A 25498-nucleotide genomic window follows, 5' to 3' on the forward strand; every position below is an offset into this window, starting at 1 on the left:
CAAAATTTCCTATTTGATTGAAATTGGCTATTAGATGATATGTATATATTTGTAGATAATATTTTGTATTACCCTATTTCTTTTATCTTATTTTGTTAAATTATTTCTTAAATTTGCCTTTAAAAAAAAAATTAAGAAATCATCGGTTCGAATACATAGGCTTTAAAGGGAACTTATGTTCCCTCGTAATATTGTGGCATTATTATAGATTTTGAAAAATTTTGTCATAAAGCTTTTTTATTACTTTTTGAGTGGTCTTTAGCCAGAAAAAAGAAATTTTGAATTTGGAGCATGTTTTGAAAAAATTTTCATTTTGGGCCCGATTTTGTTCGAAAATCGATAAATGCAAATAAATAGGTTTTCTGTTCATTTTAGAGTCAAATCGATAATAACCTTTTTGAAAGGTATCCTGAAGTAGTACAAGATAGAAAAATAAAAAGTTGAAATTTTTCCATAGGGCTCTTGATAATTCGATATTTATGATTAATAGTTTTTTACAATTTTCTCCGAATCTGTGATAGCTATAATCAATTAGTTTTAACATTCAAATACCTCGTAACATTCCCTAGAACTTTTGTTTAAGAGAAAAAGTTGTCAGAGTTATAGTTTATTTAGAAAAAAATAAAAACCATTTTTTCGCAATTTTTCATGGCTATACCCCTTTCGATTTTGGAGCAAAAAAAATTTTTTTTTTCTTGGGTTTTTTTTTCTGGAAATTGCCAACTTAGGACTTACATTATAATTTGTCGGTCATCATTTTAAGAAAAATAAATTATACCGTGTGAAAAAACCAGTTTCCTTTTGTTTTTCCCACATTTTTACTAATATCTCGACTTCTAAAGCTTCGATTCAATTCGTTGATGGTTTCTTTTATTTCTCATTCTCCTCCTGTCAATTCTTTTGATATTTTATTACTATTACTTTTCAAAATAAAAAGAAAAATTAAAACAAATCGACGTAAAATCCCGTTTGTTCTATTTCAATAAATAGACCCTTATGGGAACTTCTCTCTAATTTTGGTATTTATGGTTTATTTAGGATACAACTAATAAATTATGACAGATAACTGACATTTGAGTTTCAGCTAAGGTCACGTGACTATAACTTTTTTGCTATTGGTCCGATTCTGTTGGAATTTGGTACTCAGCCTTAATTTAGAATACAATTAATATATTTTGACAGATATTTGAAATATAAGACAGTATATCGACACACAACGCGACTATATAACAAATTATGGTTCTTTGAAGCATGATACCCCAACCACTGGTCATCTCTTTCCTTGGCATATAAACGTTGGTACACCTGATAATTTTTGTTTTGTTTTAAGAAATCCTCTAAGGCCCATCACTGACAGGACTTAGAGGTTCCAAACTGGTCCCCACGGACCAAAAGTATAGGAGCGAAGCGACTATACTTGTTATATAGGAGCGTCTGCGACTATATTATGCACGCGAGCCCGGGCCCGAAAAATCGTGTTTTTTTGGAAATAAAAATTCATATCTTTGGCTGTATGGTTAGCGAAACGATGAAATTTGGCATAGGGCCTCTTAATACATTGAGAATGATGGATCCGTAAACGATTTTTTTTTTCCGGTACCACCAAACGGAGCGGTACTGTCTCAAAGTCAAAAATTCGTAAAAAAATGGGTCAAATTCCTTTCAGACGCGAGAACTCAAATAAAAAGCCTTTAAAAGACTTAAAATTTTTAGGACATAAGGGTCGGTGGGGCCTTAAGAACTGTATACTTTTTGGGCCAGATCGGTATACAGGGTGAGTTGTTATAAGCGAACAAAAGTGACTAAAAAAAAAATTCAAACTTCTCCAGAGGCTAAAAAAAATTTTTTATAAAAAAAGTGTTTCGGCGAAAAGACTTCGTTTTATAAGAGATTTAACATACTTGGAGCTTTTTTTTGTAAAAAAATTATTTTACGAGTTCTGGCATTTTCAGTTTTTTGGAATTTTCTGTCAAACGATACTTATTTTGGGAATTTTTTTTTTTTCAAAAAATAACTTCATCTTTTACCTTTCATATGCCATATAACCGAAATTTTTGGAAACCATACAGGGCGAGCAATAATGAACTTTACCCATGAAGGTCCGACCCGAAAATCACATTTTATTTAATAACTTTTTAGTGGTGGCACCTGGACCATTTATATTCTCAGGGATTAAATACTTTAATAACCCCATTATTTGTGTAAAACTACAATCTTCCAACTTTAATAGGTTCTGAGCAATTCGAATTTTCGCGTTTAATTCATTTGCCGCGTCCCTGTACATGGTGAAAAGATGAAACAACATCTAAAGGATCCGAAATTTTGTTTTACAACACATACTAAAATTTCAGGGTTCCAGCGATAGTACAAGTACCCGAAAAATGCGATTTTATGAAAAAAGTCCATTTTTTTGCGTTTTTGCAGGTAATTGGAGGTGTCAACCTAAACTCTGATGAAATGGCTGGTGGGAACAATACTTTGACGCATGGTGGATACAAATTTTTTGCTCGTGACAGGTGGCCGGGACTTGGTTGGGTTTTTTGTAAAATTATGAATGAAAATGAACCGGAAACGATCAGGGAAAGGAAGCACCGAATCAGAAAATGAATGGGCTTTCCGAATCTGTGCATATCAATTGGGGAAATTGTGTATTGCGGCCAGGAAAATTCGGCAAACATTTTGACGTCTTCGAAAAATGCCGTTTTTTTTGAAATGTCAGTGTCTTTATACCGGGGTGAGACGAAATGAAATTTGCCCGATTATTTTATTAAAATTATTCGAATATATACACGGGTCAGTCGTAATGATCTATTTAATTTAAAATAAAAATTTAGATATTTGGTGAGTTTTTACTATTTAGTTTATTATTAATAAATGTTAACAATTCTTAAACATTGCTTTTGGGATATAAATAAAAATTTTTTGAAATTATTGATTTTTAAGGTTAGTCGAGTATCATAACTTTTTTGGTATTGGTGCGATTTGGTTGAAATTTGGTACCTAGTACCTATTTCGGATAAGATTAATAAATTTTTACAGATATTTGACATGACTATGTTTTAAGGTCACGTGACTACCTTAACTTTCTTCCTATTTGTCCGATTTGATTGAAATTTGGTATTTGGGGTTTATTTAGGATGCAATTATGAATTTTTCACAGATATTTGACATTTGACTTCCAGGTCACGTGACTATTGTAACTTTTTTGCTATTGGTCTGATTGATTTCAAATTTGGTATTTGGGCTTTATTTAGGATGCAATTATTAATTTTTGACAGATATTTGACATTTGACTTCCGGGTCACGTGACTATTGTAACTTTTTTGCTATGAGTCCGATTGGGTTCAAATTTGGTATTTATGCTTTATTTAGGACACAATTAATAAATTTTAACAGATAATAGACAAATTATATTTTAAAGTCACGTGACTTTCATAATTCTTTTGCTATTGATCCGATTGGGTTGAAATTTAGTATTTGGGCTTTATTTAGGATGCCAGTAATACATTTTGACAGAAATTTGACATATTGAATTTTAAAGTCACGTGACTTCCATAACTTTTTTGCTATTGATCCGATTGGGTTCAAATTTGGAATTTGGGGTTTATTTAAGATGCAATTGTTGATTTTTTACAAAATTTTAAAATATTGAGTTCTAGGGTCACGTGACTATCAAAATTTCCTATTTGATTGAAATTGGCTATTAGATGATATGTATATATTTGTAGATAATATTTTGTATTACCCTATTCCTTTTATCTTATTTTGTTAAATTATTTCTTAAATTTGCCGTTAAAAAAAAAATTAAGAAATCATCGGTTCGAATACATAGGCTTTAAAGGGAACTTATGTTCTCTCGTAATATTGTGGCATTATTATAGATTTTGAAAAATTTTGTCATAAAGCTTTTTTATTACTTTTTGAGTGGTCTTTAGCCAGAAAAAAGAAATTTTGAATTTGGAGCATGTTTTGAAAAAAATTTAATTTTTGGCCGGATTTTGTTCGAAAATCGATAAATGCAAATAAATAGGTTTTCTGTTCATTTTAGAGTCAAATCGATAATAACCTTTTTAAAAGGTATCCTGGAGTAGTACAAGATAGAAAAATAAAAAATTGAAATTTTTTCATAGGGCTCTTGATAATTCGATATTTATGATTAATAGTTTTTTACAATTTTCTCCGAATCTGTGATAGCTATAATCAATTAGTTTTAACATTCAAATACCTCGTAACATTCCCTAGAACTTTTGTTTAAGAGAAAAAGTTGTCAGAGTTATAGTTTATTTAGAAAAAAATAAAAACCATTTTTTCGCAATTTTTCATGGCTATACCCCTTTCGATTTTGGAGCAAAAAAAATTTTTTTTTTCTTGGGTTTTTTTTACTGGAAATTGCCAACTTAGGACTTACATTATAATTTGTCGGTCATCATTTTAAGAAAAAAAAAATATACCGTGTGAAAAAACCAGTTTCCTTTTGTTTTTCCCACATTTTTACTAATATCTCGACTTCTATAGCTTCGATTCAATTCGTTGATGGTTTCTTTTATTTCTCATTCTCCTCCTGTCAATTCTTTTGATATTTTATTACTATTACTTTTCAAAATAAAAAGAAAAATTAAAACAAATCGACGTAAAATCCCGTTTCTTCTATTTCAATAAATAGACCCTTATGGGAACTTCTCTCTAATTTTGGTATTTATGGTTTATTTAGGATATAACTAATAAATTATGACAGATAACTGACATTTGAGTTTCAGCCCAGGTCACGTGACTACCGTAACTTTTTTGCTATTGGTCCGATTCTGTTGGAATTTGGTACTCAGGCTTAATTTAGAATACAATTAATATATTTTGACAGATATTTGAAATATAAGACAGTATATCGACACACAACGCGACTATATAACAAATTATGGTTCTTTGAAGCATGATACCCCAACCACTGGTCATCTCTTTTCTTGACATGTAAACGTTGGTACACCTGATAATTTTTGTTTTTTTTTTAGAATTCCTTTATAGCCCTTCACAGACAAGACCTAAAGGTTCCAAACTGGTCCCCACGGACCAAAAGTATAGGAGCGAAGCGACTATACTTGTTATATAGGAGCGTCTGCGACTATATTATGCACGCGGGCCCGGGTCCGAAAAATCGTGTTTTTTTGGAAATAAAAATTCATATCTTTGGCTGTATGGCTAGCGAAACGATGAAATTTGGCATAGGGTCTCTCAATACATTGGGAATGATGGATCCGTAAACGAATTTTTTTTCCGGTACCACCAAACGGAGCGGTACTGTCTCAAATTCAAAAATTCGTAAAAAAATTGGTAAAAATCGAGTTGCTCACGAGATCTCAATTTTAAAGCGTTCAATCGAGTTGAAATTTTCAGGATATATGGGTTCTTGGGGCTTACGTGTCTGTATACTTTTTGAGCCCGATCGGTATACAGGGTGAGTTGTTATAAGCGAACAAAAGTGACTAAAAAAAAAATTCAAACTTCTCCAGAGGCTAAAAAAAAATTTTTATAAAAAAAGTGTTTCGGCGAAAAGACTTCATTTTATAAGAGATTTAACATACTTGGAGCTTTTTTTTGTAAAAAATTTATTTTACGAGTTCTGGCATTTTCAGTTTTTTGGGATTTTCCGCCAAACGATACTTATTTTGGGAAAATTTTTTTTTTCAAAAAATAACTTCATCTTTTACCTTTTATATGCCATATAACCGAAATTTTTGGGAACCATACAGGGCGAGCAATAATGAACTTTACCCATGAAGGTCCGACCCGAAAATCACATTTTATTTAATAACTTTTTCGTAGTAGCATCTGGACCATTTATATTCTCAGGCATTAAATACTTTAATAACCCCAATATTTATGTAAAATTACAATCTTCCAACATTAATAGGTTCTGAGCAATTCGAATTTTCGCGTTTAATTCATTTGCCACGTCCCTGTACATGGTGAAAAGATCAGACATCATCTAAAAGATCCGAAATTTTGTTTTACAACACATACTAAAATTTCAGGGTTCCAGCGATAGTACAAGTACCCGAAAAATGCGATTTTATGAAAAAAGTCCATTTTTTTGCGTTTTTGCAGGTAATTGGAGGTGTCAACCTAAACTCTGATGAAATGGCTGGTGGGAACAATACTTTGACGCATGGTGGATACAAATTTTTTGCTCGTGACAGGTGGCCGGGACTTGGTTGGGTTTTTTGTAAAATTATGAATGAAAATGAACCGGAAACGATCAGGGAAAGGAAGCACCGAATCAGAAAATGAATGGGCTTTCCGAATCTGTGCATATCAATAGGGGAAATTGTGTATTGCGGCCAGGAAAATTCGGCAAACATTTTGACGTCTTCGAAAAATGCCGTTTTTTTGAAATGTCAGTGTCTTTATACCGGGGTGAGACGAAATGAAATTTGCCCGATTATTTTATTAAAATTATTCGAATATATACACGGGTCAGTCGTAATGATCTATTTAATTTAAAATAAAAATTTCGATATTAGGTGAGTTTTTACTATTTAGTTTATTATTAATATATGCTAATAATTCTTAAACATTGCTTTTGGGATATAAATAAAATTTTTTTGAAATTATTGATTTTTAAGGTTAGTCGAGTATCATAACTTTTTTGGTATTGGTGCGATTTGGTTGAAATTTGGTACCTAGTACCTATTTCGGATAAGATTAATAAATTTTTACAGATATTTGACATGACTATGTTTTAAGGTCACGTGACTACCTTAACTTTCTTCCTATTTGTCCGATTTGATTGAAATTTGGTATTTGGGGTTTATTTAGGATGCAATTATTAATTTTTCACAGATATTTGACATTTGACTTCCAGGTCACGTGACTATTGTAACTTTTTTGCTATGAGTCCGATTGGGTTCAAATTTGGTATTTATGCTTTATTTAGGATACAATTAATAAATTTTAACAGATAATTGACATATTGAATGTTTAAGTCACGTGACTTCCATAACTTATTTGCTATTGTTCCGATTGGGTTGAAATTTAGTATTTGGGCTTTATTTAGGATGCAAGTAATAAATTTTGACAGAAATTTGACATGTTGAATTTTTTAAGTCACGTGACTTCCATAACTTTTTTGCTATTGATCCGATTGGGTTGAAATTTAGTATTTGGGCTTTATTTAGGATGCAAGTAATAAATTTTGACAGAAATTTGACATGTTGAATTTTTTAAGTCACGTGACTTCCATAACTTTTTTGCTATTGATCCGATTGGGTTCAAATTTGGAATTTGGGGTTTATTTAGGATGCAATTGTTGATTTTTTACAAAATTTTAAAATATTAAGTTCTAGGGTCACGTGACTATCAAAATTTCCTATTTGATTAAAATCTGCTATTAGATGATATGTATATATTTATAGATAATATTTCGTATTACCCTATTCCTTTTATCTTAATTAGTTAAATTATTTCTTAAATTTGCCTTTCAAAAAAAAATAAAAAAATCATCGGTTCGAATACATAGGCTTTAAAGGGAACTTATCTTCTTTCATAATATTGTAGCATTATTATAGATTTTGAAAATTTTTGTCATTAAGCTTTTTCATTACTTTTTGAATGGTCTTTAGCCAGAAAAAAGAAATTTTGAATTTGGAGCATGTTTTGAAAAAATTTTCATTTTGGGCCGGATTTTGTTCGAAAATCGAAAAATGCAAAGAAATAGGTTTTCTGTTCATTTTAGAGTCAAATCGATAATAATCTTTTTGAAAGGTATCCTAAAGTAGTACAAGATAGAAAAATAAAAAAATGAAATCTTTCCATAGGGCTCTTGATAATTCGATATTTATGATTTATAGTTTTTTACAATTTTCTCCGAATCTGTGATAGCTGTAATCAATTAGTTTTAACATTCGAATACCTCGTAATATTCCCTAGAACTTTTGTTTAAGACAAAAAGTTGTCAGAGTTATAGTTTAGTTAGAAAAAAATAAAAACCATTTAATCACAATTTTTCATGGCTATACCCCTTTCGATTTTGGAGCAAAAAAAAAATTTTTTTTCTTGGGTTTTTTTTTAATGGATATTGCCAACTTAGGGCTTACATTATAATTTGTCAGTTATCATTTTAAGAAAAAAAATGCTACCGTGGAAAAAAACGAGTTTTCTTTTATTTTTTTTTCACAGTTTTACTAATATCTCGACTTCTAGAGCTTCGATTCAATTTGTTGATGGTTTTTATTATTCCTTATTCTCCTCCTGTTAATTCTTTTTATATTTTATTACAACTGCCTTTCGAAATAAAACTGAAAAATTAAAAAAATCGACGTAAAAGCCCGGTTGTCTTATCCCTGTACATAGGCTCTTATGGAACCTAATTTTTCCCTTTATATTATGGCACTCGTATAAATCGTGGAAAATTTTGTCATAAAGCTTTTTTATTAGTTTTTAAATGGTCTTTAACCAGAAAAAAGAAATTTTGAATTCGGAGCATATTTTGGAAAAATGGTCATTTTGACCCCGGATTTTGTTCGAAAATCGAAAAATGCAAAGAAATAGGTTTTCCGTTCATTTTAGAGTCAAATTGGTAATAATCTTTTTTAAAGATACTCTGAAGTAGTACAGGATAGAAAAATAAAAAACTGAAATTTTTCCATAGGGCTCTTGATAATTCGATATTTATGTTTAATAGTTTTTTTCAATTTTCTCCGACTGTATAATAGCTAGAACCGATTCGTTTTAACGCACGGATACCTCGTAATATTCCCGAAAACTTTTGTTTAAGACAAAAAGTTGTCAGAGTTATATTTTATTTAAAAAAAAATAAAAACCATTTTTTCGCAATTTTTCATGGTTATACCCCTTTCGATTTTCGACCAAAAAAAAATTTTTTTTTTCTTGGGTTTTTTTTACGTGAAATTGCCAACTTAGGGCTTACATTATAATTTGTCAATAATTATTTTAAGAAAAAAAAATGATACCGTGGGAAAAAACCAGTTTTCTTTTGTTTTTTCCCACATTTTTACTAATCTCTCGGCTTCTATAGCTTCGATTCAATTCATTGATGGTTTCTTTTATTTCTTATTCTCCTCCTCTCAATTCTTTTGATATTTTATTACTATTACATTTCAAAATAAAAAGAAAAATTAAAACAAATCGACGTAAAATCCCTGTTTGTTCTATTTCAAGAAATAGACCCTTATGGGAACTTCTCTCTGAATTTGGTATTTATGGTTTATTTAGGATACAACTAATAAATTATGACAGATAACTGACATTTAAGTTTCAGCCTAGGTCACGTGACTACCGTAACTTTTTTGCTATTGGTCCGATTCTGTTCGAATTTGGTATTCAGACTTTATTTAGAATACAATTAATATACTTTCACAGATATTTGAAATATAAGACAGTATATTGACACACAACGCGACTATATAACAAATTATGGTTCTTTGAAGCATGATACCCCAACAACTGGTCCTCTCTTTCCTTGGCAGGTAAACGTTAGCCTCCCCGACTCACCTAAGTACACCTGATAGTTTTTGATTTTTTTTTTATTACCTTATGGCTTTTCACAGACAAGACCTAAAGGTTTCAAACTGGTCCCCACGGACCAAAAGTATAGGAGCGAAGCGACTATACTTGTTATATAGGAGCGTCTGCGACTATATTATGCACGCGACCTCGGGTCCGAAAAATCGTGTTTTTTTGGAAATAAAAATTCATATCTTTGGCTGTATGGCTAGCGAAACGATGAAATTTGGCATAGGGTCTCTCAATACATTGGGAATGATGGATCCGTAAACGAATTTTTTTTCCGGTACCACCAAACGGAGTGGTACTGTCTCAAAGTCAAAAATTCGTAAAAAAACCGGTCAAAATTCATTTTTGCACGAGATCTCAATTTTAACGCTGTCAAAAAAATTGAAATTTTTAGGCATAAAAGACTTTATAGTAATTCATGTCTGTATACTTTTTGGGCCCGATCGGTATACAGGGTGAGTTGTTATAAGCGAACAAAAGTGACTAAAAAAAAAATTCAAACTTCTCCAGAGGCTAAAAAAAAATTTTTATAAAAAAAGTGTTTCGGCGAAAAGACTTTATTTTATAAGAGATTTGACATACTTGGAGCTTTTTTTTGTAAAAAATTTATTTTACGAGTTCTGGCATTTTCAGTTTTTTGGGATTTTCCGCCAAACGATACTTATTTTGGGAAAATTTTTTTTTCAAAAAATAACTTCATCCTTTACCTTTCATATGCCATATAACCGAAATTTTTGGGAACCATACAGGGCGAGCAATAATGAACTTTACCCATGAAGGTCCGACCCAAAAATCACATTTTATTTAATAACTTTTTAGTGGTGGCACCTGGACCATTTATATTCTCAGGGATTAAATACTTTAATAACCCCATTATTTGTGTAAAATTACAATCTTCCAACATTAATAGGTTCTGAGCAATTCGAATTTTCGCGTTTAATTCATTTGCCACGTCCCTGTACATGGTGAAAAGATCAAACAACATCTAAAGGATCCGAAATTTTGTTTTACAACACATACTAAAATTTCAGGGTTCCAGCGATAGTACAAGTACCCGAAAAATGCGATTTTATGAAAAAAGTCCATTTTTTTGCGTTTTTGCAGGTAATTGGAGGTGTCAACCTAAACTCTGATGAAATGGCTGGTGGGAACAATACTTTGACGCATGGTGGATACAAATTTTTTGCTCGTGACAGGTGGCCGGGACTTGGTTGGGTTTTTTGTAAAATTATGAATGAAAATGAACCGGAAACGATCAGGGAAAGGAAGCACCGAATCAGAAAATGAATGGGCTTTCCGAATCTGTGCATATCAATTGGGGAAATTGTGTATTGCGGCCAGGAAAATTCGGCAAACATTTTGACGTCTTCGAAAAATGCCGTTTTTTTGAAATGTCAGTGTCTTTATACCGGGGTGAGACGAAATGAAATTTGCCCGATTATTTTATTAAAATTATTCGAATATATACACGGGTCAGTCGTAATGATACTCTCACGAGATGTGTAAATAAAAATTTAGATATTTGGTGAGTTTTTACTATTTAGTTTATTATTAATAAATGTTAACAATTCTTAAACATTGCTTTTGGGATATAAATAAAAATTTTTTGAAATTATTGATTTTTAAGGTTAGTCGAGTATCATAACTTTTTTGGTATTGGTGCGATTTGGTTGAAATTTGGTACCTAGTACCTATTTCGGATAAGATTAATAAATTTTTACAGATATTTGACATGACTATGTTTTAAGGTCACGTGATTATCAAAACTTTCTTCCTATTTGTCCGATTTGATTGGAATTTGGTATTTGGGGTTTATTTAGGATGCAATTATTAATTTTTCACAGATATTTGACATTTGACTTCTAGGTCACGTGACTATTGGTACTTTTTTGCTATTGGTCTGATTGGGTTCAAATTTGGTATTTGGGCTTTATTTAGGATGCAATTATTAATTTTTCTTAGATATTTGACATTTCACTTCCGGGTCACGTGACTATTGTAACTTTTTTGCTATGAGTCCGATTGGATTCAAATTTGGTATTTATGCTTTATTTAGGATACAATTAATAAATTTTGACAGATAATTGACAAATTGAATTTTAAAGTCACGTGACTTCCATAACTTTTTTGCTATTGATTCAATTGGGTTCAAATTTGGAATTTGGAGTTTATTTAGGATGCAATTGTTGATTTTTTACAAAATTTTAAAATATTAAGTTCTAGGGTCACGTGACTATCAAAATTTCCCATTTGATTGAAATTTGCTATAAGATGATATGTATATATTTGTAGATAATACATTGTATATGACCCTATTCCTTTTATCTTAATTAGTTAAATTATTTCTTAAATTTGCCTTTAAAAAAAAAATTAAAAAATCATCGGTTCGAATACATAGGCTTTAAAGGGAACTTATCTTCTTTCATAATATTGTAGCATTATTATAGATTTTGAAAAATTTTGTCATAAAGCTTTTTCATTTCTTTTTGAATGGTCTTTAGCCAGAAAAAATAAATTTTGAATTTGGAGCATGTTTTGAAAAATTTTCATTTTGGGCCGGATTTTGTTCGAAAATCGATAAATGAAAATAAATAGGTTTTCTGTTCATTTTAGAGTCAAATCGATAATAACCTTTATGAAAGGTATCCTGAAGTAGTACAACATAGAATAATAAAAAATTAAAGTTTTTCCATAGGGCTCTTGATATTTCGATATTTATGATTAATAGTTTTTTACAATTTTCTCCGATTCTGTGATAGCTAGAATCAATTCGTTTTAACATTCGGATACCTCGTAATATTCCCGAAAACTTTTGTTTAAGACAAAAAGTTGTCAGAGTTATAGTTTATTAAGAAAAAAATAAAAACCATTTTTTCGCAATTTTTTATGGCTATACCCCTTTTGATTTTGGAGCAAAAAAAAAAAATTTTTCTTCGGTTTTTTTTTACTGGAATTTATGGAAATTGAAGCTTAGGGCTTACATTATAATTTGTCGGTTATCATTTTAAGAAAAAAAATTCTACCGTGGGAAAAAACGAGTTTTCTTTTATCTTTTTTTAAATTTTTACTAATATCTCGACTTCTATAGCTTCGATTCAATTTGTTGATGGTTTCTTTTATTCTTTATTCTCCTCCTGTTAATTCTTTTTATATTTTATTACAATTGCCTTTCGAAATAAAACTGAAAAATTTTAAAAATCGACGTAAATACATAGACTCTTATGGGACCTAATTTTACCTTTATATTGTGGCACTTGTATAAATTGTGGAAATTTTTGTTATTAGGCTTTTTTACTAGTTTTTGAATGGTCTTTAACCAGAAAAAAGAAATTTTGAATTCGGAGCCTATTTTGAAAAAATTGTCATTTTGACCCCGGATTTTGTTCGAAAATCGAAAAATGCAAAGAAATAGGTTTTCCGTTCATTTTAGGGTCAAATTGGTAATAATCTTTTTTAAAGATACTCTGAAGTAGTACACGATAGAAAAATAAAAAATTGAAATTTTTCCATAGGGCTCTTGATAATTCGATATTTATGTTTAATAGTTTTTTACAATTTTCTCCGATTCTGCGATAGCTATAATCAATTCGTTTTAACATTCGAATACCTCGTAACATTCCCTAGAACTTTTGTTTAAGACAAAAAGTTGTCAGAGGTATAGTTTATTAAAAAATAAATAAAAAGCATTTTTTCGAAATTTTTCATGGCTATACCCCTTTCGATTTTGGAGCAAAAAAAAATTTTTTTTCCTTGGGCTTTTATCCCTCAGGATTTTGAGTTTAAGGTTCATATTGAAATTTGGCTGTAACCAATTTTGGAAAAAAAATGCTACCGTGGGAAAAAAACGAGTTTTCTTTTATTTTTTTTTACATTTTTACTAATATCTCGACTTCTATAGCTTCGATTCAATTCGTTATTGGTTTCTATTATTCCTTATTCTCCTCCTGTTAATTCTTTTTATATTTTATTACAATTGTGGCACTCGTATTTCGGTTACTTTATATTGTGGAACTCGTATAACTCGTGGAAATTTTTGTTATTAGGCTTTTTTACTAGTTTTTAAATGGTTTTTAAACAGAAGAAAAAAATTTTGAAATCAGAGCATATTTTGAAAAAATGCTCATTTTGAGCCCGGGTTTTGCTTCAAAATCGAAAAATACAAAGAAATAGGTTTTCCATTTATTTTAGAGTCAAATCCATAATAACCTTTTTTAAAGGTACTTAAAAGTAGTACAGGATAGACAAATAAAAAATTAAAATTTTTCCATAGGACCCTTGATAATTCGATATTTATGTTTCATGGTTTTTCTTTATTTTCTCCGATATTATGATAGCTAAAACCGATTCGTTTTAACGTACGAATACCTCGGAATATTCCTCATAACTTTTATAAAAGACAAAATGTTGTTAGTCTTATAGTTTATTTAAAAACAAATAAAAACCGTTTTTTCCAATTTTTTTTGTGGATATACCCCTTTCGATTTTGGAGCAAAAAAAAATTTTTTTTTCCTTGGGCTTTTATCCCTCAGGATTTTCAGTTTAAGGTTCACATTAAAATTTGCCTGTAACCAATTTTGGAAAAAAAAATAGTACAGTGGGAAAAAAATAGTTTTTTTTTTTGTTTTTTTCATACTTTTACTAATATATCGGATTCTAAGGCTTTGATTCAATTTGTCGATGACATCTTTTATTCCTTATTCTGTTAAACCTGTTTTAATTTTATTATAACTGCTTTTCAAAAAAAAGTACAATAAAAAAATCGACGTAAAAACCCGTTTGTTCTATTCTAATACATAAACCCTCATAAGAACTTCTCTCTGAATATTATGGCATTTCTATAAATTATGAACAATGATGTCATAAAGCTTTTTTATTGCTTTTTAAATAGTACTTATTATTAATTAAAAAAAAATTAAAACCAATTTTTCAAAATTTTTCGCGGGTATAGACCCCCTTCGATTTTGGATTAAAAAAATTTTGTTTTGTTGGTTTATTTGGTATTTATGGTTTATTTAGGATACAACTAATAAATTGTTTTGAAAAAAGGTTTTTAGGCTTTATATTTACAAAACTTCTTTATTAGCAATAAATGTTTTTAGTCAAACACTTATGGTTTTTTTCAATTAAATGTATAGTCATGATCCCTGACCATTAACGTTGTTTAGTAGCTCTTGAATAATTACTAACATTTTGTATTTTAACTTTTTTATAAGAAAAGCATTTTCTTCACTAACATTCCCTATGTCGCTTAAATTATAAATAAAAAACAAATTAGACTTGATAAAGGAAATCTAAATTTAAAAAAATGCTTCTATAAAAATATTGCGTTTGACAAGTTTACGTTGATGGTCACCACGAATCTCAAACACCATTGAAAGCAAAAATTGTTAACATCAACTAATATTATAATATTAATATTAAATATTACAATAATAATATTAAATATTATAACATTAATATTATATACAAAAACCCAGAAACCTATTCGTAAAATCCTACAATGAATATAACCCAAACCTAGCAAAAAAAAAGTTCGGCAGTGACGACTACGCTTAAATGTCGCCGTTGCGAATTGCTCCATTAAATCATCGCTACATAGAAGCACCTTAAAACTACAAGGACAAAGTTAACCGTGCTTTTGACAAATAAACGTATATGGAGCGGTATCCGGGGTAACCAGCGTAAATAAACATTCATTTTAGATTCCTTTGTGCATTATAAGCGTTATAAAATTTCTTTCGGGAAATTTTTAAGGTTTATTTTGTGCTTATTTTGAGGAATATTAATTATTTCGAAGTTATATTAATCGGTTTTAGTTATAAGTTTGTTCGTTTGTCATTTTTAGGTAAGTGATTTGGAGGCGTAAGCAGTTGAGTTTTATTGTGCTGGCGATTGCTTCCTTTAAAGTCCTCAAACAAGCAGTTTTTTGACAAATTTGGCTCATTGAATGTTTTAGATTTTATTTCGCCCAGTTAGTTTTATTCTACAAAATCAAAGGTAAGTTTTTATATTAATTTAAGTATATTATCTGTCATAAGTTATATTATCTGTCAATGTGGAAGATTTTGTTCAATTTTTCGGAACAGGATATGTTAATAATTTGATATTTGACACTATAAACGTCAACGTTCTAAAAGTAAACAAGACAATGTGGTTAACAAAAAGTCTTATTTTCATATTGTTATATTTTTATTTACTTAATGGAGGGACAAAATAAAAATATTTTAGATCAATAGAAAAGTCGTTAGCCCATGATAATACCATAGTATATTTCTAATATTATTGTGTTCATAAGTAAATATAAGCATAACAAATTTGTATATGGTCGAATACAACGTAAATTATCGTTTTTTTCTTAAAAACTGGTTCATTCAAGGATTTTTTTCTTTTAATGTAATCGATTTAAGGTAAGCTTGCTAAACAATCAAAAAAAATCTGAAAATCGTTGGGCAGGTGAATTGCTTAATGACCACACAGTAATTTTAATATCCATTTATATTATAAATATGGATAGGTAAAAAAGACAATTTAAACATTCATTTTATATTCCGTTTTTGCATCATAAGAGTAGTTGAAGTTCCTTTGGAATTTCTTAATGTGTCCTTTGTGCTAATTTTGAGGAATATTAGAATATATATCAACAGTTTTTAGTTAGACGTTTATATTCTTTCATTTCTAGATTCTCAAGCACCCAACACTTATTAAACTGATTAGATCTAAAAGTGCTGTGCTCCATTGACAAACCAAGCAAGGTTTTTGGAAAAATTTTACTCATTGCATCCTATAGTATTTGTCTTCCATAGTTCCAATCTACAAAAGCAAAGGTAAGTTTTATCCAAATTATATATTATCAATATTATAAATTTTAAACAGCTTTAAAATCCATTATCCTAAATATATGATTACAGATGTAAAAGATGTGCATGCTATAGGTTATATAGGTTAGACTACTTAGGGCTTTAAAGGATCTAAATTAAAGGTATTTTATAACATGTATACTCAAAGGTGTAAATTAATTTTTAATTATATAAAATGTAAAGAAATTTAATGTATAAAACAAAACTAGAAACATTGTTACATACAATTTTTTTTTGTCTAGTGGTGTTTTAAAAGTATTTATGGTAACTTTAAAAGTTATTCCTAAAGCAACAATTAAAACTAATTGTTGTCAATCTACTTGCAGTTATTTACAATAATTACAATAGTTTATTGTGAGTCTAATCTTATAATATAAAGTATTCTTCATGACAATTATGCTAATTTACGTAATGGAAGTTAATTTTTAAATTATTCCTGGGTAACTATTGACATCTTTAAAAAATGCTTTTATTACTCATATGTGTGTATCTTACTGTAAAAAAAACTATTAATAATAGGAAATACTAATTTGTAAATTATAAAATCGCAAAGATCAACACACTGCATTAAAATGACTATTTTAATAACTAAAATAAAATTATGAGACCATTATTGAGGTTTTGTTCGTTTTTACAAGATGGAAATAAATTTAACTTTGAGGAAGACACAAATGAATTCCTCCTCTTCTTACTAATTATGTAATTGTAGGCTAAATATAAAAGGTAGAGCAATATTCAGAATGAAGCTGGAGAATTGTTTTAAATATTGTCAACCTTGCAAAAAGCTAAAGAATTTGGAAAATTCTTGACAAAAAAAACTTTTACAATCTTTTATATCTTATTGAAAGATACTTAATTTTTCAATATTAATTATAAAGCCTAGATACTTTATTTCATTCATCCAGTTTATCGTATTGTTCTATATATTGTAAGTTCTATACATATTTATATATCAATTCTTAATTCTTAATTTTAAATAAAATAAAATAATTCAATTCTTAATAAAACCTAAAATCATAAATCAGAGAAGGTCTTTGAATTCTTATAGAACATCAGGTTGATATAGATTTCAAATTAATTAATTACAAAAATAAAGCTAGGCTAATGATTAAAGTATGTTCAATGGATTTTTAGATGCCAAAAATGAGTAAGAAGTCTGCTAAGACAACAAGACTCCAGAATAAAGAAAAATATATGTCCAGCAAGATGGTAAAGAAAGACAGTGGTGACAAAAAGGAAAATTTAGAAATTCCTGGTAAGCCTATAAATTTGCAACAAAAGTTGCCCAAAGATATGGTTCCAGAGGATAGTACCAGCAAGGTAAAATTTAATGAAATTGTAACACAGTTTAATAAGCGAAAATCATTGACGGTTATTGATGACAATGATGCATTGTCATCAAAAATTGTCACTCAAAAGAAACAAAAAGTTAATGATTCCTTTAAAAAAATATCACCTATAGATAAAATTGAAAAGAAGCCAGAACCTACTAGAACCAATCACCCAACCAAGTTTGAACTAGCATTAAGAGAAGGCCCCACCATTGTATGCAGTTGTTGTTTGCGATTATGGTTTCCCACTTCATGTAAAAAAATAGATCTACAAGTACTAAAAAACAAATTTGGAAACCAATTCACTACACAAATTTGCAATGATGGGGTTTTCTTCTGCAAGTCTTGCTCATTAAATATTTATAAAGGACAATTGCCAAAGTTCTGGTCCGGCAATCATAATATTGTTCACCCTATACCAGTTGAGCTAAAAGATCTGACTATCCTTGAAGAAAGGATGGTGTCGGCCAGGTTACCTTTCATGCAAATCCGACAGGTAGGATATGCACGACAGTGTTACATAACTGGCCAAATAGTCAATGTCCCTATAAATATAGATACTTCGACCAAATTATTGCCTAGAAATGTAGAGGAGACACAAACTATTCAGGTTAAGCTCAAGAGAAAAATGAATTATAAAAATGATTATCTCCTGGAAACCATACGGCCCGCAGTTGTTCTAAAAGCGGCAAAATTTTTGTGTCAACAACCTCTTTACATACAAGAAGGCATAAAGCAATCAGATGATTGGGAAAAAAATATTAATGGCTACTTAAGATCTCAAGTAGAATCCTCTGCACAGATCTTAAATGAAGGCTCAAAAGTGGTGGAACTGGATTCTAAAACAGTGTGTAGTGAAAATTTTGAAGAATTGTTCGATAATGCGTTTTTCGAAACAATGGAAGTGCCCCTAGAATCTAAGAATGACGATAAAAATATTCAAAAAGAATCTTCAATTGAAAAAAACAATTTATACAATTTAGAGGAATTCTTAGATGAAGAAGAAGAGCCTTTAAATCCTGGGGGCCAAGAAACTTTGCTTGACAAATGTAACCTAGAAAATATCTGTTTTGCCCCAGGAGAAGGTAAAACGCCAATACATTTGATGCTTGACCAGTTTAGCGATGAACTCTCATTTCCTACACTTTTCTGTGGACATGCTAAGCAATTTCTTACAAAATTCTCCTATTCTGACCAGACGAAAATACAACTCCAGCACAAAGACAGGCGATTTGCAAGGACAGACTATCTGTTGTATACATTTAAAAAACGTCAACTAATCCAATTATCCAGTGCAATTGCAACATGTCTCAGAAAAAAGAGGAATGAGGATGGAAAATATACAGCTGGACAAGTAAGACAAGCAAATTTTCTAGACCAGCTGATTCGAAGTGACATGGGATTCCATTTTCTTAGTAGAATTGCAGGTTCACCTGCTTATTGGAAGCACGAAAAGACAAAATTACTGTGTATGATTCGCCAATTTGGAATCCCCACACTGTTTTTTACCGTGTCAGCAGCCGAAACAGCATGGCCCGAATTAATCAAGGTATTAGCACAAGTTGTTGATCAAAAAGATGTTACTTTAGAAGAGGCCGCGAGTATGCCCTACTTAGAAAAAACTCGCTTAATTAGAACAGATCCGATAACTTGTGCCAGATACTTTGATTATCGGTTCAAACTGCTATTTAAACATATGAAGAGTCAAAATGGACCCTTTAAACAAAATCCCATAGAGCATCATTATTACCGCATAGAATTTCAACATCGTGGGTCTCCTCATGTTCACGGGTTATTGTGGTTATCCAATGCTCCAAAATTCCAAGAAACACCAGAAAGTTTCAAAGAGTGTGCCGAATTCGCGAACCGGTATATTACTTGTAATAGTGATTTAGAAAGTGTCCGTGATATAATTCAGTTTAATACGCATCATCATTCTAAATCGTGTCAAAAAGAAGTGCGGGGACACAAAGTTTGCAGGTATGGTATCCCATTCCTGCCAATGGATAAATCGGTAATTCTAACGCCAATAAAAATTGACAAAACCAAGGAAGCGGATTTACGTAAGGCCATGTCTGAAAAGTTTTTAATGATAATGCGTAGGCTTAAGGATAAACCAGATTTATCATTTGAAAACTTTTTGGCTGACCTTGGTATGTCTAAGGATGAGTATCTTAATGTTATACAGCACAACATATTTAAAACCACTTTATTTTTAGAAAGGCAGCCAAAAGATGGATTCATTAATAATTTCAATGCTGAGATGTTCTCCATGATGAAGAGTAATATGGACATTCAATTAGTTTTTGAGCCATATGGTTGTTGCACCTACATAGTCAACTATATCAATAAGTCTCAAAGAGGTGTATCTGATATTTTAATGAAGACTATGGAAGAAATTAAAAAAGGTAATTTAGATGTTAAGGGCAAACTTAAATCTCTTGCAGCAGCTTTCTTAAATGCGAGCGAAGTTAGTGCCCAAGAAGCCGCCTACAGCGTGTTACAACTACCGATGCATGATACCTGTACCTCCTATGTATACATCCATACAAATCCAATCAAGGAAAGGACAAAAATGTTGAAACCATTAACAGAACTTAAAGCCATGGACAATGATGATCCCAATATTTATTGTGATGGGCTTATAGAACATTATGAGCAAAGACCCAATGAGATGGAAAACATATGTTTGGCAGAGTTTGCGGCCTACTATGATTTCTTTAAGAAACAAGCAGAAACAAAAGCTAATGGTTTACCCTTAAAAGATGGAAGTGGCGTTTTAGTTAAAAGGGGTCATGCTAAAATTTTAGCCTACCGTAGTTATGGACTTCAGCAAGACCCTCTCAACTATTATAGGGAACAAATAATGTTATACATCCCATGGAGAAATGAAGTGGATGAAGTTGAAAATGAGAACATTGATCAACAGACCATATACAAAGATCGATACCAAGAAATTGTTACAAATCGACAAAAGTTCAATGTCTTAGATGAACAGGTAATCGATGAAGCACTGAAACTTGCCGAAGACCGATCAAATCAATTAGACGATGGTGGATTCGGTGGAGAAATCGATGATGAGTTTATGCCTTATGGACTAGACAACCCCATTTATGATCCATTCAATCATATCATCGATAAGAAAGACGACGAAGCGCCAGTAAAACATATCGCTTTCCCAACGCCTCATCAGATAAGCGATTCAGAGTATGAAGCCCTCATAAGCAAACTGAATCACAAGCAGTATCAGTTCCTTAATGTCGTGCAAGACAGTCTAATTGAAGGGGAAGCTTTCTACTGCACACTTAGTGGTCCAGCAGGTACAGGCAAAAGTCACCTGATTACAGCAATAACTCAGTCGTTATTACGCCATTTCAATTCAATACCAGGTAATAATCCCGAAAGTTTAAAAGTTTTACTTTGTGCGCCTACAGGTAAAGCGGCATTTAATATCGGAGGTATAACCTTACATGCGGCATTATCGTTACCCGTCAGTCAGTATGGTGAACAACTAATTCCGTTACACCATGACACTTTAAATACTATTTATTGTAATTTATGTGACTTAAAACTAATTATTATAGATGAATATTCCATGGTTGGTGCCAGATTGTTTGACCATATTAATAGTAGATTGCAGCAAATCTTTAAGTCTGACGCCATCTTTGGAAATATTCCAATAATTTTATGCGGCGATAATCGTCAATTGCCCCCAGTAAGGGATATGTATATTTTTTGCCCAGTAAAAACAAATCCGTATAAAGAATTATGTGGAACTTATTTGTGGGATCATTTTAGGTATTTTGAGCTTACAGAAATAATGAGGCAAAAAGAAGACAAGTCTTTTGCAGTTGCCCTAAACAATATGGCGTTTGGTAAAATGACCGATGAAGATGTGCAATTGATCAAGTCCAGGGAAGTTGACAATATTGATCTAATTCCTGAAGACACTATGCATTTATTTGCCACCAATAGAGAAGTAGATGCATTCAATGAAATGAAACTTTCTACATTTCAGACCGAGCGAGCCGTAAGTCAAGCCAGAGATGTAATCAAAGGAAGTTGCTCAGAACGATTAAAACATTTATTTTTAGAACATGCTAAAAGTTTAAAAAAATCAGAGAGTTTTGGCCTAATGTTAAATTTAATATTGCAGGTAGATGCTAAATACATGATTTCAATGAATATAGATACCAGTGATGGGATAGTCAATGGTGCTACAGGTATCCTGCGTCAAATAGACTATGACCAAAATAAAGTTCCATACAGAGTGTGGATGGAGTTCTTTGATTCCAAGTCAGGCAAGGAATGCCGAAAGAGAAACGAGTCCCTTAGGAAGTCTATGTATTTATCACCCACTTGGACACCCATAGAAAGAGCTGCAAGAGCTGTTAAAATTCAAAAAGGCAGCAATGTTCACGTTGAGCGTCTTCAGTTTCCTCTTTTAATCAGTGAAGGAATTACAATCCACAAAAGTCAAGGTGCCACCTATGAACAAGTAGCTGTTCACATTGGTAATGGAATGACGAGAACCAGTACCTATGTGGCATGCAGTCGGGCTACAAAGCTAAGTGGCCTCTACATAATTGGTAAGTTTAAGGCCCCTAAACCGGCAACCGAAAAGGATGCTGCTTATAAAGAACTGGTAAATATGCAAGAAAACAAGCTTTTAACATCCAAGTATAACACTCAGTACCTTAATGATTCCAATGTCAAATACATTATTGCTTACCAAAATGTGCAAAGTCTACCAAAAAATCTCAATCTTATAAAAAATAATCCCATCTTTAAAGATGCACATTTCCTAATTTTTGTTGAAACCTGGTTATATAAAAACAAAAAAAATATAAAATTAAATGATTTTGAAGTGTTTGCCAACTTGAGTAACGATCGACCTGTAAGTAAACCCTTTGGCATAATTTGTTTCAAGAAAAAAAATGTGTCAGCAAAAATAAAGTCAGTGAAAAAATACACCAAAGATTTCTCTGGTATAGTTTTTCAAGCAATCACATTTTACTTGAATGAAATTTATGTCATAGCAGTTTATATTCCCCCAAAATTGAGCATTGTACAAGCTAAACTATGTTTTGAAGACATTATTGATCAACAAAGTGATATACTAATCATTGGTGATTTTAATCAAGATATTATTAATCAAAATGAAAATGGTTTAAAAAATTATTTAATATCTAAAAGTTTAAGTTGCAAATTGAGTATTGGCGAATCAACTACAAAATCAAAAACTCAAATTGATTGGCTTTTTAGTAATTTTAATAATTTAAGTTACAATTTTTATAATACTGTTTACAGTCACCATAAATCTCTAGTGGTTAGTATTTATGATAAAGGTTTTATTCCGAAGCAGCTAAATCAGAACGTTGATAACAATAAACCATTCACAAAAGGTTTTAATGAACTAAAATTTAATACCAAGCAAATCCAAACACAAAGTTCATTATTTGAGTCTACTTGCCAAAGCGTAGATAATGACATGGTAATAGATATTAGTTCAGATCATGAAAACAATCTTAACTTATTTAATAAGCCACCTGCTTTATTAAACAGCGATATGGTATCATGTTATGCAAATAGCACCATACAGTCATTTTTATGTTTACCCGAATTTCGCGTTTCTATTTCAAAGCGAAATACAGCGCTAAACAGTACTCTAAATGATATTATGCTCACGAAAGTTAATTCCACATTAAAAGTTCGACAATTGGTGTCTGGTCGAAATGGTGAAAATTTTGCTGTAAATCAACAAATGGACGCACAATCGTTTTGTCAATCTTTGATGGGAAAATTAGATGCAGATGATTTTGGCATTTTTATAAAAGCTAATGTTCATGAACTTTTAAATTGTCAAAACTGTAATATTAATATTAATGAAAATGAACAAGTAATATACACTCACTTTCTTTATTTTCCTGAAAACTGTGGCAATTTAATTGATTTTAATTCAATGTTAATGCTAAAAGACTCTGACAGATTATGCCCACACTGTAACAATAATTTGAAAACACGCTCAGTGGTTACTTGCCAGAAATATTTGGTAGTATGTCTTCAGAGAATTGGCCCTCAAGGGAATAAGATAAATACCAAATTTTACAATTTTGCTTCTGAAAGTGTTATTTTAGATGATCAAATATTCAGAGTAAAAAGTGTTGTTAGGCATCATGGAAACACCATTGGATCTGGTCATTATACATCTATAGTTAATTATAACGATCAGTGGTGGAAGTGTGATGATAATCGCATAAGTAGAATATCTAGTTTTGATAACAGTTTAGAAGATGTATATTTAATACTATTAGAAAAATGTTAAATTTTGTTAAAATACTAGGACCAACCTATTAAACGTAAAGAAAATTACAAATGTTCAAAACAATATTAAAAAGAGTTTTGCATTACCAAAAATAAGCCATAAGTGATTAATTATTCGCTTTCACAATGAAAATCCCTTTTCTAATATCTTATATATATTGCTAAATTGTTATTTTGGACAATCAAATAGTTAGACTTTAAACAGAACTACATAAAAAAGAACACATTTTTAAATGTAAATAACTTTATCTTTTAAATCCCAATGATAGCTGTTAAAAATAATACTAGTATCGAAAAATGAGTTAAAAAATGTAAATAAAATTATTGGAATGTATAGACAATTAATTGCCATATTATTATTTCAAAATCTATGCCTGTTTCAAGGGTATATTAAAATAAAATAGCAGTTTGGTATTTGTTACAATGATTTATTGAAAACGAGAAATTTGTATCGATAATAAACTATGATTGTCTTATAGCTTTAGCTACAGCACCACTTGACATTAATAGCAACTTAAGTTAACAAAAAGGCTTAAACAAAAGTATTAAAACAGCTAAAAATGCTAAAGTACCAAAAGCCCAAAAACACTAAGCTGCTAAAAAATGTCCAAGTTATGTTGTGCTAAAACATTAATCCAATCAGGTACATTAAATACTAATTTATTTTTATACTGTTTTGGTTGAGCAATTACCAAAATAACTGCATAAAAATAATATAATAATAACTAAGAATTTATTTATTAATGGTAACGTAAATAAACATAATTTAATTTCAGAATAGTTAACCAAAAGATAAAGTTTTTTAAGCCTAGTCAATTTTTGAGCCCGAAAAATAGGCCTATTTAGAAATTAATTACAAGTTGAGCATTGACCTGACTTACACTTACTTAATTTATTATTATTATCTTATAAATGAATAAAGTATCAGTTTGGCATTTTAAATCCTATTTAAATTTGTAAAAAGGTAATAATCATTACGTTTAAATAATATATGACCAACAAATAGTTTTCACATCATAATTGAAGTTATCATACTTTTCTTTCATAATGATAAACTATGATTGTCTTACAGTTTTAGCTACAGTACCACTTGACATTAATAGCAACTTTGGTAAATAAAAGGCTTAAACAAAAGTACTAAAACAGCTAAAAATGCTAAAGTACCAAAAAGCCCGAACACACTATAAGCTGCTAACAAATGTCCAAGTTATGTTGTGCTAAAATAATAATCCAATCAGGTACATTAAATACTAATTTTATTTTTGTCTGGTTGGTCAATGTCATTAAAGATTTTAATGTCTAATATAAATAGACAAGTATAATGTTCTTATAATTTTGTAATATGTTTAATTTGAAATGTTAAAGAAAACATAGTAAAATATATTTTTTAAAGGGCAAGAAAAAATTGTAGGCAAATATTTCTGTTTTACTATTTTATCACATTTTAAGTAATTTTTATTA

General features: G+C 30.4%; 1 protein-coding gene across 9 annotated transcripts in view; it reads left to right on the top strand.

The window, feature by feature from the left end:
- Positions 1–14874: 14874 nt before the first annotated feature.
- LOC126736192 (uncharacterized) overlaps positions 14875–25498 on the top strand; it is a 92682-nt gene continuing 82058 nt past the window's right edge. For 4 of the 9 annotated variants that reach the window (XR_007660618.1, XR_007660619.1, XM_050440438.1 and 1 more), the window contains exons 1-3: positions 15041–15522; positions 16205–16349; positions 17517–22302. Coding sequence is in view for 7 of the 9 variants with exons in the window: in XM_050440438.1 (XP_050296395.1) it covers positions 17517–22302 (4786 nt within the window). In the remaining 2 variants the exon portion in view is untranslated. Of the gene's footprint in view, positions 15523–16204; positions 16350–17516; positions 24150–25498 lie in introns of those variants that run through there. The other 5 variants (XM_050440442.1, XM_050440441.1, XM_050440436.1 and 2 more) reach the window with 4 other exon arrangements.

This window comes from Anthonomus grandis, chromosome 5, assembly GCF_022605725.1.
Source record: "Anthonomus grandis grandis chromosome 5, icAntGran1.3, whole genome shotgun sequence".
NCBI classification, from domain to species: Eukaryota; Metazoa; Arthropoda; class Insecta; order Coleoptera; family Curculionidae; genus Anthonomus; species Anthonomus grandis.